This window comes from Canis lupus, chromosome 20, assembly GCF_003254725.2.
Source record: "Canis lupus dingo isolate Sandy chromosome 20, ASM325472v2, whole genome shotgun sequence".
Lineage (NCBI taxonomy): Eukaryota > Metazoa > Chordata > Mammalia > Carnivora > Canidae > Canis > Canis lupus.
The window spans coordinates 50,346,348-50,360,918 of record NC_064262.1 but is presented as its reverse complement, the minus strand read 5'-3'; the positions used below and the strand labels follow the sequence as shown (position 1 = coordinate 50,360,918).

General features: G+C 55.1%; 1 protein-coding gene across 6 annotated transcripts in view; it reads right to left on the bottom strand.

Moving 5' to 3' along the window:
• Nucleotides 1-860: 860 nt before the first annotated feature.
• The window catches only part of DOCK6 (dedicator of cytokinesis 6), a 42,212-nt gene continuing 28,501 nt past the window's right edge, over nucleotides 861-14,571 (bottom strand). For 4 of the 6 annotated variants that reach the window (XM_025457574.3, XM_035702813.2, XM_035702814.2 and 1 more), the window contains 24 exons: nucleotides 14,121-14,234; nucleotides 13,843-14,013; nucleotides 13,376-13,515; nucleotides 13,119-13,288; nucleotides 10,939-11,099; nucleotides 10,195-10,377; nucleotides 9,964-10,090; nucleotides 9,546-9,630; nucleotides 9,329-9,425; nucleotides 9,040-9,174; nucleotides 8,573-8,725; nucleotides 8,230-8,388; nucleotides 7,983-8,083; nucleotides 7,617-7,809; nucleotides 7,384-7,527; nucleotides 4,868-4,999; nucleotides 4,761-4,775; nucleotides 3,343-3,468; nucleotides 3,155-3,244; nucleotides 2,608-2,844; nucleotides 2,080-2,223; nucleotides 1,887-1,993; nucleotides 1,472-1,633; nucleotides 861-1,104 (listed from right to left, as the gene is read on the bottom strand). In XM_025457574.3, coding sequence (XP_025313359.1) covers nucleotides 1,062-1,104; nucleotides 1,472-1,633; nucleotides 1,887-1,993; nucleotides 2,080-2,223; nucleotides 2,608-2,844; nucleotides 3,155-3,244; nucleotides 3,343-3,468; nucleotides 4,761-4,775; nucleotides 4,868-4,999; nucleotides 7,384-7,527; nucleotides 7,617-7,809; nucleotides 7,983-8,083; nucleotides 8,230-8,388; nucleotides 8,573-8,725; nucleotides 9,040-9,174; nucleotides 9,329-9,425; nucleotides 9,546-9,630; nucleotides 9,964-10,090; nucleotides 10,195-10,377; nucleotides 10,939-11,099; nucleotides 13,119-13,288; nucleotides 13,376-13,515; nucleotides 13,843-14,013; nucleotides 14,121-14,234 — 3,189 coding nt within the window. In that variant the 3' untranslated portion in view covers nucleotides 861-1,061. Of the gene's footprint in view, nucleotides 1,105-1,471; nucleotides 1,634-1,886; nucleotides 1,994-2,079; nucleotides 2,224-2,607; nucleotides 2,845-3,154; nucleotides 3,245-3,329; nucleotides 3,469-4,760; nucleotides 4,776-4,867; nucleotides 5,000-7,383; nucleotides 7,528-7,616; nucleotides 7,810-7,982; nucleotides 8,084-8,229; nucleotides 8,389-8,572; nucleotides 8,726-9,039; nucleotides 9,175-9,328; nucleotides 9,426-9,545; nucleotides 9,631-9,963; nucleotides 10,091-10,194; nucleotides 10,378-10,938; nucleotides 11,100-13,118; nucleotides 13,289-13,375; nucleotides 13,516-13,842; nucleotides 14,014-14,120; nucleotides 14,235-14,571 lie in introns of those variants that run through there. The other 2 variants (XM_035702816.2, XM_049098519.1) reach the window with 2 other exon arrangements.

The following is a 14,571-nucleotide window of genomic DNA, read 5'->3' as shown; positions in this document are numbered from 1 at the left end:
GCCCCGCCCCCGCCCCGCCCTCCCCGGGCCGGCCCCGCCCCCGCCCCGCCCCGCCCCGCCCCGGGCCGCCGCGGAGGGGGACGCCGCGAGGGCGCGATCGCACCTGGCCCGCAGGTGTATACGCGCGCGCGGGGGGTCCCGTGGCGCCCTCCCGCCCTGCCCCGGAGTCCCCGGGGCACGGGCCACCCCCACCGCTGCAGCTGGGCGCAGTGGGGGGCAGGAGGGGGCGGGGCTGGCCGAGGCCCAGCTCCGGGAGGGCGCTGGCGGGGGCGGCGGCGGCGGAGGTCACCCGTCCTCCCCACCCCCCGCCGGCCGAGGCTGGAAGCGGCCCAGCACAGGCCTGGTACAGGGTGGCGTGACCGCTGCGGGGTGGGGAGTCGGGCTGGGTCAGTGCGAGGCTGCGCAGGCAACGGCTAAACCGGACCTGGGCTCCAATTTCAGACCCACCAAACCTTTAACTGCTTGGTGCCTCAGTTTCCCCACCTGTAAAACAGGGTTAAGAATGCTTCCTACCTGATAATGCCATTGAGAAAATTCACTAACTAGGAGGTAGGGGCCTGAGAGAGGTCCCTCGGGCAAAAAGACCCCATAAACAGGGCAGTGACTTTTTAGGAGCCATTCATCCCTGGGCTGAGTACTCTGCAAGGGTTTCATTAACGTTATTATTATCCCCCATGGGCAGGTGACATTGTTAGTTGTGTGTTGCTTCTACTAGAATATCAGCCCCACCAGGGCAGGAATTTGCAAATGTCACTACAGTGTTCCTGGCACTCAGTGAGCTCTCACAGAGTCTGTCAAAGATCAGGATGTGTGGGTAGACGGTGCACACATGACCCAGCTCCCAGGATCCACAAACAGGCTGCTTATGAAAACCACTTTAAATTAGAAAAGATAAGAAGCATCAGTGCACACAGATGGGAACAGAGGAATAGAGGGCCCAGCCCGGTGTGCAATATGATCACCCCACAGCCCAGGGCTCAGTGGGGGAAAGTCCCAGGGAGGCATAGACAGGTGAAGCCAGGGTGATGGTTCTTCTGGGTGTGGCTTCAGGTCACGCAGGTTCAGAGGTCGGCCTTCCGGAAACTTGCTCTGTTTAAGGAGTTCCTGGGGGGAAGGATGAGGGGGTTCAGCATGACCATGGGGCTGCCAACTCCATAGTGCTCATCAGCCTCCTCCTCCTCTAAAGATCCCTTTAGGGATTCTGTTTCTTTCACATCCTTTCTGATCTGGCCATGGGTTCCCAGAATCTCTCTTGGAATCTACCACCAAAGATAAGAACTGTGCCCATTTTACAGATGTGGAAATCGAGGCTCAGAGAGGTGAAGACACATGTCTGGGAAGTGACCTAGCCAGGCTCTGAAGTGGCTGCCTAGAGCCTGCCAAGCATGCATGTTGACGTGCATGTCTGTTGACAGCACCCATCTGTGCCTGCCTCTGCCGTCTCTATGGTTGGGGGGCCAGGGTCAGGCACCTGAGGCCTGCTGTGGTAGGTGCCAGCAGCTGGGGCAGGCGCTGGGTAAGCAGGGGCTGCAGAGCCTCCCGCAGGCGGCAGTAGTTCCGCTCCAGCTCACGGTGGTACTCCTTCTGGTCTGGTCCTATCAGGGCCTTGTTCTTCCGCAGGGCATCCTCACACCTGAGACACACAGACCACAGGAGATGCTCAAGTGCCAGCAGTCAGGAGAAAGCAAGACTGGCAGGGGGGAGGGGGCGCAGTCCATGGGTGGGGGTCAGGAGCTATAATGGGAGTCAGCTAGGTAGAGGAGAGCGAATGAGAACCAGAGAGGCGGGAGCTCCATAATGGACTCTGTATCCCAATGGATAGAGAAGCTGTTCGGGGTCAGGAAGGCAGGGAGCCCATAATGGGGGCTTGAAGGTGTCAGGCCTACTTCTTGCAGAAGTCCTTGAAACAGAGCCGCAGCTTGTTATGATGCCTGAAGAGTTTGGGGTCTTCTGGGATCTCTGCCAAAAAAACCTGGGCCACCTCCAGGGGACCCTGCAGGGTGAGAGGGGCTCATAAGGGTGTCTGCATGGCACCTGAGGATGCCTCGGTTGGGAGCCTGCATGCCCCACTGGCTGTACCTGGTTCACCGTGGGCCCCACAGAGCCCTGCAGCACCATCTGCAGCATCTTGGCGTCGGGTGGGTCCTGCTCAGTGGCGAAAGCCAGCTCCCTTGTCTTCTTCTGCATGTCCTCAATGGCCACTTCCACTGGTGTCAGCACTGTCTGTGGGGCGGGGGGTTGTCAAGTACTGGCTGGGGCCTGAAGATGTCCTGACCCAAACCAGCCCAGGGCAGCTTGGACCCCTGCTGAGGGGACAGAGGGGTTCCAGGAGGCTGTGTGATGAACAAGGTGTGGGGCCTTCTGCCCTCCTGGCTCTGGCAGAGTGGGGATCTGGTTTCAGCTGCCTATGTCTGGCCCTGGGGACTTTGGTCTGGTTGGGGTCCAGCCTCATGCTGGCTAGGTCTGGAAGTAGAGGTTTGAGTCTGAAGACTGGTGTCTGGGGGTTGGAGTTTGGGGTCTTCTCACCTCCCCAATCTGAGTCTGGGGTACCCAGACCTCCCTTGGATCTTGGGTCTCTGCATCTCCCCTCCCTGGGCCCCTGCCCACCTCCTCCCGGTGGCACACGCGGATTCGAGTCTTGATGTAGGGGAAGGCGTGGTCTGTGCTGAGCAGCGTCTTGCGCTTGTGCTGCTCTGGGAGCTCCCCGTGTGCACGCCCATCAGGTGTGAAGGGCGTGCAGAACAAGAAGGTGCGCAGCCCATAATTGCGGTCGAAGTAGGTCACCCGGTCCTTGAGCTCATACGTATCGAAGTGCGGTTCCACGTAAGTGATCTGGATGTAGGCCTGGGACACGGGGCTCAGGTATGAGGCTCCCACAGCCCCAATACACACCCTTGGGGCTTGCCAGCCTCCCTGCAGGGCCATCCCTGGGGAAAGGGGATTTGGACTTCCTTGGGTCTGGGAGCTTTAAATGTGGGGTTCTCCCTAAATCTAGGTTTTAAGAACCTCCCCAGGAAAAGGACTTGGGGCCCCAAGGGAGATAAGCTTTGAAGTTTGCCAGGGAATTAGGATTTGAGGGTCCCCAGGAAATTATACTTTGAGTCTCCCCAAATATAGGATCTGTGGGTCCCCTGGGATGGTCAGGAGCCCCTACCTTCTGTGGGTCGAGCTTGGTCTTGTCCACAGGGTTCGAATCTTTGACAATCTCGACCACGTCCTCCCCAAACCTCTCCGTGTAGAACTCCTGGGGACATGGGGCTGACTCGGGGCCACAGAGGAGCAGCCCCCACTCCGCCCCAGGGCAGCCCAATGCCCGTCTACCCCCCTACCGCTGGGACGTGCCTCCAGCCGGTGTGAAATCTCAGCCAGCTTTGTGATGGATGGCTCCTTATACACAAACTCCTGCTCATCCAGGTCGCCAAAGCGGGCACCATAGAAGCCCACGCGGAAGTACGTCCCAAACACGCGCTACATCTGCAAGAAGGGGAGCTGTGGCCCAGGCAGCCCCTCTGGAGGTCCCCTTGCCCTAGGGATGCATGTCCCCTAGCCCCAGGTACAGAACAGGTGGGCAGGAGGAGGGGAACCCCAAGAACATTAGGTCATAGACACAGCTGGGGGGACCCTGAGACCCAGACGACTGCCAGCGGCCCACACCCTCACTCTTTCTCCCCAGCCTCTGTCTCCTGCCTCCCCCAAATCTTTGTTCTCATTCAACACAAGTCCCTAGTTTCCGATTATCCCTCTGGTCCCATGTAATTCTTCAGAGTCTGGATCTCAACATGAAATTAGAACTAGAGCTCTATTGCTTATAGCTGTGTCCTCAATGCCTACAGGGCTGGGTACATAGCAGGTGCTCAATAAATGCTTAAGTGACTGAGGGAATGCATAGCCCTCTGGGATAGAGGCTCTGGCCCCCTTGTTTCAGGGCACCCACCCCCACCCCACCAGGTATACTACCCTCGGTGAGAAAGGAAGAGGGTAGATAGCTCATGTTCACTCACCAAGGCCGATCCCAGGCAGGGTGGGGCGGGCACAGGGGTATTGGTAGGAGAGGGAGAAACAAAGTCATGGGAGAGGTCAAAGGCAAGAGCCCCCAACCCCCAGGGTCCTGGTTACACTGCCCCATGAGTATCATTCTTTGGGCAGAGACCAGAGATCCAAGGAAGGAGGGGACCTACCCGGCCCCCACCCAGCCCTCCCATCTTGGCTCTGGGTTCCTGCCTTCTTTGGCCAGAAAATTCTCCCCAAACTAGGAGATGCCTAAAAATAGACCCAAGTGAGGGGAGAGGCGGGAGAGGGGGAGCACTAAATGGCAATGAGGAGCAGACATCCTGGGGGAAAGTGGAGGAGACAGACAGAGACAGAGAGGGAGTGTGAGCAAGACAAGGAGCGAGGAAGAAACAGGGAAAGAGACCAAAGACAGAGACAAAAAGGAACATAGAGACAGACAAGGAGGGAGTCAGAGCCCCCCCTTCCCCCCATATTACAGGCAGTGACCAAGCTGGCCCTGCCCGAGGGGAGGGGTGTCTCTGGAGAGCTCCCAGCTGGGTGAGTCACAGGCTGCCCTCGGGATCTGGGGCAGGGAGGGGGCCCCCCCGGGATCTGGGGGAAGAAGCGGAGGGTGCGTCATTGCCCACTGGAGCACCAGCCCCTGCAGCCAGGCAGCCATGTTCCTCCAGCACCCCCTGGTGGTCCCTGACCACTGCCGACCAGCCATTGCGAGGGGGCCCCACAGGCAGGTGGCCACTGGCCTGACTCACCTCCCAGCCAGAGCTCTGTAGGAGAGAGAAGGGTCAGGGTCAGCTGAGCTGTGCTGAAGGTGGGAGGTGGGGCCGTGGGCAGGGTCTGGGAGGGCATCTGGGCCCACCTGGTGCATGATCTTGGTGAAGGCCTCCTGCAGTTTGCCATGCACAGCAGCCAGCTTCTTGTAGTCTCGGTGGGCTTCCAGGATGGGGATGAGGGTCTTGTAGACCTCGTTCACTGCCTCGTAGAGCCCGCCCTGGGGGTGGGGGCACATCAGGATTACCAGCACCCTCGCTAGTTTTCTCTTCTGCCTCAAACAGCCCACCTTCTGTGCTGCTACTCATCTCCAGGGCTCCATCTTTACCTCCTCCAGGAAGCTCACCCTGACCACCCCCACCCAGATGGGATACCAGTCTTTCAACTCAGCCTGCATAGACCCCCGTGTGGCCTCTACCATGCTTCCTATGGGCCAGATGCTATGTACATCTGCACTTTACCCATGTTCCTTCATTAGTGGGAGGAGTTTGGTTTTTTTTTTCATTTCTCAGAGGGAAAATGAAAACTCAGAGACATGGCTTCCCAGGGCCAGGACCCGAACACTAATCCTTTGGGTGTGGTGCCCAAGATCTCTATACCCAACTATCTCTTGACACATGGTCACGGCCACTCCTAAGTGCCCCTCACCCACAGCTGGTGCCAGCATCGAACCCAGCACACAGCAAGCACCCTGGGATGTGTCCTGACCAACTGTGAGAGCTCTGTGTCTACTGTCTGATTTATTCCGAAGGCTTTTTGTTCTTGAGCCTTTAAACAAAATGACAATAATGAAAACCCCACTAGCGGGCTGGCCGCACAGAAAAGAATTCTCACTGGAAAACCTGACCCTGAATCTGAGCAGAGCTCCAGGAACATGGGGGACTGAGGAACAGGTAAAGCAACACCACAGGGACACCAGCCCTGTGCAGGCCAGAAAACCCGTTAGCACAAAGCCCAGGTATCCAACAAGTGCAGGGAAAAACCCAACTGTTTTCACACAAGCAAGAAAATGGAGGAGAAAAACATATCTACAACAATGGGAAATACAATACCTGGGCCTCAACCTATCCAGGAAAACACTAAGAACCTTAATTGTAAAAAGTGGGGGACCGAGGCCCTGTCTTTTGTTTTTGTTTTCTTTGATTCAGGGAGCGTTAAGAGACTTGTCAATCACAGCCACTGTTGGTCATGGGTCCTGATTCAAATAGACCAACTGCAAAAAAAAATTGTTTTGAGATCCTCAGGAACCTCTAAACACATACTGGTATTAAAGAGTTGTGTAGGGGGATCCCTGGGTGGCCCAGTGGTTTGGTACATGCCTTTGGCCCAGGGCGCGATCCTGGAGACCCAGGATCGAGTCCCATGTTGGGCTCCCTGCATGGAGCCTGCTTCTCCCTCTGCCTGTGTCTCTGCTTCTCTCTTTCTCTCTCTCTCTCCCTCTGCCTGTGTCTCTGCTTCTCTCTCTCTCTCTCTCTCTCTCATGAATAAATAAATAAATAAATCTTAAAAAAAAAAGAGTTGTGTAAAAGGATTTCATCAGCGAGGCTGTACAGGGAGGTACTTGAGTGGGGAACAATGTGATGGGTAGGGTTTAAGCTGGAACTTCTCTGACTCCCAACACACACAGAAGGATCTCTGAGATCTTGTTAAAATATAGGGTTCAGGGTATCTGCCTACAGCTCAGGTCATGATCCTGGACTACCAGGATCAAGCCCCACATTGGGTTCCCTGCTCAGTGGGAAGCCTGCTTTTCCCTCTGCTGCTCCCCCTGCTTGTGTTCTTACTCACTCTCTCAAATAAATACAATCTTAAAAAAAAAAAAAAAAAAAAAAAAAGCAGGGTGGGGATCCCAGGGTGGCTCAGTGGTTTAGCGCCTGCCTTTGGCCTGGGGCGTGATCTTGAAGTCCTGGAATCAAGTCCCACATCAGGCTTCCTGCATGGAGCCTGCTTCTCCCTCTGCCTGTGTCTCTGCCTCTCTCTCTGTGTCTCATGAATAAATAAATAAATAAAATGTTAAAAAAAATTGCAGGCGTCAGAGAGCTGGGGAGACGACACTTTATAAGAAGCCCTCAGATGAGGACCAGCAGCATGGCTGCTGAGTAGGCAAGGTTTTAAAAAGGAAACTCCAGCTGAACAGTCATGTTGGGTTTCGTCAATCAATTTGTGAAAATTAAGATCTTGTCTTTTTATGTTAAAAAAAAAAAGGCCATCAAAAACCAAAAGCAAAACAAAAAACTAAGGGCAAAGAGGAGATGAGAGAGTAAAGACTGATGGTTATTGGATTTGAGTGCTGCGTGTGGGGGTGGTGGTACAACCTCTTCTTTTATGTGTGCTTGAAATTTTCTCTAATAAAAAAATTAATAGTGGCTGAGTGTATTGAAGGCTGTCTACATCCAAACCACGTGTTAAGGGTTTTACAGGGAGGGAGGCAGGTAACCCGAGCTTGTGAAGGTCCCTGTTGTCCTCTGACAATCCCTTGCCCAGAAAGGGAGCAGACAGTGGCTTCCTCTTGAGCTTCTAGGAGCTGGTATCAGGCCCCTCAGTGGATCTGCCGCCACCACCCTGGCCCGAGCCCCACATCCTGAGGCCAGCCACAGGTCTCACCATGGTGAAGTAGGCAGCCGCCTGCTCCAGCAGCCCCACCAGCCCCAGCTCCGTGAAGTGCTTCCCGGAACAGAAGCCCTCCTCGTCGGGCGACAGGATGTCGTCGGAGATGGCAGACTCCTCCAGCACGTTGGATGAGATGTTCTAGGGTGGGAGGTGGCATCAGGCCCTGGGCCCAGCCCGGGTGCCACCCCCTGCCCATCACACCCCCACCTCCACCCCCAGCAGCTTACCTGGAAGGAAACACAGCCCACCGGCAGGTAGCGACTGTCCTCCAGCAGGGCGAGGTACTCAGCCACCAGGGCGGCAGCGTGCACCATGCACTGGGCGGCCTCCGCGTGGTTGCCCAGCTCTGCGTGCTTCCCCGCCATGTTCTGCAACCACGTGAGTCGCAGGTCAGGGGAGCCCTGGTAGCCGCGGGCGATCCTGGCACATGGGAGGTAGGTGGTGAGGAGGACGGGGATGTTTTACCAGTCATTTCCCTGCCCTCACCTTGCTTGGGCCGTCTCCTGGCCGCACACCTGCCCCTCTCCCCACCTACTCCACCATCACCTGTCTGTGGGTGAGAATGGCCAAAGGGCTCACCTGGCCCTCCTCACCTGTACATGAGATCAATGAGCATCTCAGGATCCTCCTGATGCTCCTTCATCTTCACCGTGTCCGTCAGGATCATGTGCAGGTTGAACATCAGGTCCTGGACCTGGGGCGGGGGAATGGCCGGGGACAATGAGGACATCGAGAAGTGATTGAGAGCCTTAGCGATGGGGTTGGGGATGTGGGGGGCGCTAAGCAGGCAGAGCGAAGACGCAGGCGGAGGAGGTCGTGGTGGGGGCCCAGCAGTGTTACCTGCTCGGCGAAGGTGCTGTCCCGCAGTCCCACGTCCTCCTCAGCGTAAGTGAGGATGGTCTTGAGTGATCGTCTCAGATGCTCCTCACTGAAGCTCTGCGTTGTCCCCACCAGGGATGAGAGGGACATGGTCACTTGCATCTTCACGCGGGCGAAGTTCTAAGAGGAGCCGGGGAGGAAGAGCACACCTGTGAGTCTCGGACCCTCACCCCCCACCCCCCGGCCTGCTCGACCTGCCAACTTCTCCCCTCCTGCCCTCCATCTGCTGCACCAACACCCCCGGCTGGCTGCCCTCACCAGAGCCTCCGGGAGACCATGCCCTCTGCCCGCTGCTCCCACTTACGTTGCCGATCTCGAAATTCTGGCGCATGAGGAGGTAGAGCGAGGCGCTGGCGTGCATGCGGATGGTGCTGATGCGGCTGCCGCAGTGTCGCAGGAGCCTCAAGCAGAGGTCAGCACAGAGCTCGGTGTCCTCCTCGAACAGCAGCTCTGGGAACTGCCCGCCGGGGCAGGACAGACACGGCTCAGCCCCTCCTCATTGTGTCACAGAAGGTCCCTGATGGGGACTTTGGCAGGGGCATCTGTGTTCTGCCCTCTTTGGCCAAGCACAGTGGGCCTTAGAATCAGCCCTGGGGTTAATCCTTTGCTGTGTGACCCTGGGTGAGTGACTCTGCCACTCTGATCCTCAGTTCCCTCCTCTGTCAACTATGGCTAAGGAGCATCTGTCTCAGGAAGATGCTGAGCACATAGTGGGTGCTCAAAGGGCTATAATTATTACTGTGAGAACCCCGCCTGTCGAGTGGGGCTTACCTTGGACACCAGGGCTCGCTGTGTGGCCAAGCCGTGTTGTAGGAAGAGGGCACTCTGGGCACTGCCCAGGCTGTACAGTACAACCTTTAGCACTGCTCCTAAGATGCTCTCCCGGGCCTCTGACAGCATCACTGTCTGGAGGAGATGGGCGGTGGGGAGGGGATGTCAAAAATCCAGTTGTTAGGAACTGAGCTGCTTACAGGGTCAAGGAAAGAAAAGGATTCTAGACAGAGATCACAAGGCATGGTGGCGGGGTCAGAGGTCAGGGATATGCTGGCTCAAGTCCTACCTGCACGATGATCTCCAGTGTGTCTAGAACCACCAGGCTGGCCTCAGTTGCCAGGTTCCCGTCCACCAAGGCCTCATGTTCCATTTCATCCTTGGTCCTGGAGGGGATGGGAGGAGGTTGGAGGCTGAGCTCTCTCTCCCTCCCTTAGCTGCTCTAGGGACACCAGTTCTCTGGAAACTGGTCTGACCCCAGCAAACTACTCCCTGCCCACACCCACTTGTCCACACGGTCCGAGGTCTGTCTCCAGTGTGTGATGCTCTTCCGCCAGCGTACATTCTCCTGATTCCCAAATGGGCTCCTCTCTGAGACACGCAGGCGTGTGTTCACAGATGTGCAAAAACATAAGGATATGTGACCGTGAGGAGATACGCTCTGGCATTAAGATACACACGTGGGATAACCCCAAGGACACCGGGTGACACATGCATGCTAAGGGAGCACACAGCTAAACATGAATGACATGTGAGAACAGACAGGGAACACAGACACCCGGGTGCACAGGGATGGTGGGTGCACTTCTCTCTGGGAAAGGTGAGGCCGACACACACAGGTAGGGATGCCCCCTCCTTGGGGTCCCTGAGACAAAGGCCAGGAGTGGCCGGTGGGGACGTGCACAGGGTACATCTCCCTCTCACCACGACTCCGTCGGACCATTTCCTGTCGTGCTCCAATGGTGCCCAAGATGGCTTCCTCCAGACGGGCCTTCATGTCCAGTGACTTCTTGAACGTGAGGCTGTTAATGCGCTCAAAGGCCTTTCTCCCCTGTGAGGACAGAGGACGGGTTCAAGATTGACTCTGTCCCTTTCCTGTAGCACCTGCCTCTTGTACCCCAGGCCCCCCGGCCCAGCCCACCCCCATCCCCATACCTTGTACTCAAAGGCAGCCAGGCAAAGGTAGAGCAAGTCCAAGAGACGACCCAGCTGAGGGAGGGCAAGGTCGGCAGCCCAGCGCTGCAGGAGGGCTGGCTCCGCATTCTTCAGGACCCACAGCACACACACCAGTAAGGTCCGGCTGGACTCGGCAGAGAGGGGGCAGCCTGAGCGGGAAGCCTGGGGCCAAGCAGGGGAGAGGGTGCTCAGGAGGGACGGAGCTGATTTTTCATTCCCTCCATATTGTGATGAGAACTGGCCTACTTGGGGGGCCTGGGTGGCTCAGTCGGGTAAGCATCCACCTTAGGCTAAGGTCCTGATCCAGGGGTCCTGGGATCTAGCCCCACGTGGGCCCCCTACTCAGCAGGGAGCCTGCTTCTCCCTCTCCCCACCCCTATTTGTGCTCTCTCTAGCTTTCTCTCTCATAAAATCCTAAAAAAAAAAAAAAAAAGGGGCAGCCCGGGTGGCTCAGCGGTTTAGCACCACCTTCAGCCCAGGGCCTGATCCTGGAGACCCAGGATCGAGTCCCACGTCAGGCTCCCTGCATGGAGCCTGCTTCTCCCTCTGCCTTTGTCTCTGTCTGTCTCTCTCTCCATATATATATGTATATATATATCTCATGAATAAATAAATAAAATCTTAAAAAAAAAAAAAAGAACTGACTTATCAGTATATCCTTACATAACTTCTATTACCAGGTTGGATGGTGTCTCTGAGAACTGGGACTAGCGTCATACTCACTGCCACTGGGCCCTGGGAGATGCTGGACCGGGAGCCAGGGGCTAGGGGGCCACCAGCAATGGCCATGGCCACTGAGGGGTTGATGGTTCCTCCGATGTCCCCTTCCCCTTCTGTGTCTGAGTCAAGCATCGAGGCCAGTCTTGACCGTTGACCTGGGCCCTCTGGTGGGGGAGGGGACCGGAAGACAGAACAATGAACCCTTGGTAAATTCTATCTCTGTCTCATAGTCTAGCTTAGAGTTCACCTCCTCAGGGAAGCTTTCCTTGACAGCGCTCCCCCAGACCAGGGTGACATCTCCAGTTATCTATTCACAGAGCTCACTTTTTGTTCTCATCATTAGATACACCAATCATACAATTGCTTGTAAGATCACAATCCTGAACTGCTCTGGCTGCTGCTATATACTCAACACTCAGAATGGGGTCTAGCCCACAGGAGTAGTAAATGTTTACTACAATGATGATGATGATGGGAACAATGGCATTAATGACAACAACAATAATAGTAATAAATGCCACCACTGGGATTATAGTATCAATTAGTACTTAGATAGAATCTCCTATGTGCCAGGTGCTATTCTCAGTACTCTGAAAATATTAACTCTTAATCTTCAGAACAAGCCTATGAGATAAATACTTTCATCCTCACCACTTTGTGGATGAGGAAACTGAGGCACAGAGAGATTATGTCACTTGCCTGGGGTCACACAGCAGGTAAATGGTAGAGATAGGATTTTAACCTAAATAGTCTGCTTCTAAACTCTATGATCTTCAAAGAGTAACCCCTGACGTGCCTGGGTGGCTCAGTGGTTGAGCATCTGCCTTTGGCTCAGGTCATGATTCCAGGGTCCTGGGACCAAGTCCTGCATCAGGCTCCCCGCAGAGAGCCTGCTTCTCCCTCTGCCTATGTCTCTGCCCTCTCTCTGTGTCTCTCACAAATAAATAAATAGAATCTTAAAAAAAAAAAAAAGCCTTAAAAGAGTAACCCCTATAGCCCTCCCCAAAATAAGTCTCACCAGAGATAGGAGCTGGTAACAAATACAGATCTCCTCTCATCCCAGAGATTCTTGAAACAAAGAGTCAACTGAGTTTAACTAAAGCTCCAGCCCAGCTTAACCTAGCTTAGCAGGTGATCAGCCCATTTTCCTATCTGCATAAGAGAAGGAAAGAGGAGCCGTCACTGGGAAAAGATGACATTCCCTCAGTTCTGATGCTTCATTTACACACAACGCCTAAAATACAGTAACAAAGTATAAGATCTACGAAGAAGCAGGAAAACATAATTGATAAGGGAGAAAAAGAGACAACAAAAGCAGGCACACAGATGACCACATGTTGAAGTTAGCAAAGAAGGGACTTTAAAATATAAAGTGGCAGGAAAGATGGACAAACATGGACAAAAACGATGGCAAATTTCAATAGAGAACTGGGGATCTATAAAAACACAAAAAAATCAAATGAACACTGTATAGCGGAAAAATATAACATCTGAACTTCCCAATTTGTGGATGGGGTTAACAGAAGATTGGACACAGCCAGAGAAGACATAAGCAGTGAACTTAAATACAGGGGAATGGAAAGATCCCCAACTGAAGACAGAATGGAAAACAGAGCAGAGCACGGCAAATACATGGGATGCAATCAAAAGGTCTAACATACGTGCAATTGGAGTCCCAGAAGGAGAGAAGCGAGAAAATGAGGCAGAAGAAATTGCAAGAGGTAAAGACTAAGAATTTTCCCCAAATAACAAAGGGGATCAACCCAGAAATCCTAAGTCTGTACTTCCAACTGTACACCATCCCCCAGGTGCCAGTGAATGTTAGCACAGGAGTGAGTGACTGAACACGGGATTCCAACCATCCCCTCACCCTGATGCCCCACCTCCCCCTCCTCACGTATGGGGGGTGACAGAGTCCTAGGATGCCGCTCCCCAAATTTTCACATAACCCTAGGAAGTAGCTGATGCTACTACTGTACCCATGTAACAGTTGAGAAACCTTGAGGCTCAGAGAGGCTAATGGCTTGCCTGGGACCCCACAACCACACACTTGAACCCCCTTGTCTGACTCTGCCACCCATGCTTTTGTTCCTAACCCTGCTCCCATACCTCTTCTGATCTGAGCTTGTGTGATCAATGAAGCCCCAGGATCATGTAGCCCCCTCCTGCCCTGGCCCACTGACCAGCAAAGTCATGCAGGCGTGGCAGTGTGTCCCGCGCAAGTGACAGTAGTGGCAGGTACAGCTCAGCCACACGGGCCTTCACAGTAGCCTCGGCGTAGCGGGGGTCAGCATCATGGCCACAGAGCAGACTGTGGACAGCGCTGATGGCTTTCTTGTGCAGCAGGGATGCCCTGTTGGGGAGTGAGGAGCTCAGGATGCAGTGGACATGGCTCCTGGACCTTTTTGCCAGCCCGGGGCCAGAGAGGGCTTGTGCTCACCCCTCAGCCTCTGGTTCCAGGGCCAGTGCCAATTCTGTCAGCAGGAGCCCAGCCAGGAAGTGCTGCTGCCGGAATGGCCCACTCAGCTCGAACATGCTGGTTACCTTGGGGTCCGGGGCCTGGCTGGAGAAGGTGGAGCTCTGCAGAGGGTCGTAGGAGAAAGCAGGGATGGGAGGTCAGGGGTCAAGGGTCAGAGGTAAGAAATTGGAATTAACCCATATGCCAGGTGACAGGGCCTGGAGTCAAAGGTCAGAAGTCTGAGAAAGAGGAAATGGAACCCTAGTTGGGAATTAGGATTTAGGGGTTAGAAATGAGAAACTGTCAAGAATGAGGGGTCAGAGGGGAAAGGTCAGACTACCCGTGCAGTGGCCCACCCTAAAATAGATCAACAAGGGATCCCCCAGAAGATTGGTTGAAGGAGAGTAGTCAGAGGTCAAGAGAAGGAGCCAGAAGTGAGGCCCGCCAACCTGGGAAGTGGTGGAGGATACAGAGGGTGACGGTGAGGCCGGGGGCGACAGGGGACAGCAGGGGAGGTTGAGGGTCACGTAATGCTCGTGGCTGCACAGGATGCGGGTGAAGTCCATGCGAAGGGTCAGCAGCAATGTTGGGTTGGGGGCCGACTGCAGCCGCGTGGCTACCTGTGGGGAAGGGGTCAGCGGGCGACATTCACACGGCTCTGCCCACCACCCCCAGCACCACGCCCAGTCACTGCAGGTGCACTTTTCCCCACCGTGTCTACCCCTACCTGCTTGTAGTGGATCCGGACCAGGTTGAAGACGAAGCCACGGTCCACCAGGGACAGCAGATCGCTGAGGAAGAAGGCTAGGCTGGCGTTGAGGCGCTCGGCCAGCTCTGCGTCCTGGGGGAACAGGGCCTGTCAGCTCACATCCATGTGTCCCACTGAGCCTCGGTCTCCACACTGGGCCTGGCTCTCACCAAGGCCACCAGTGACCTCCAGGAGTCCTCTCATTGCCACAGAGCTTGGGGCTTCTTGACACACCCTCATTTCTAGCCTCCAGATACACCTGGCCTTCCTGGTTGACCTCTTCCCTCTGGGGGTCCCTCTCCTTTCCACAGTTATATGTCTACACTCCTTGGGACTCTGTTCAGAACACTGTTTTCTTTCTTTTCATTAGATTTGAATAATGCAATATGGATGGCAGAAACTGGGTGCTGACTTCCCCCAAATCCTCTCC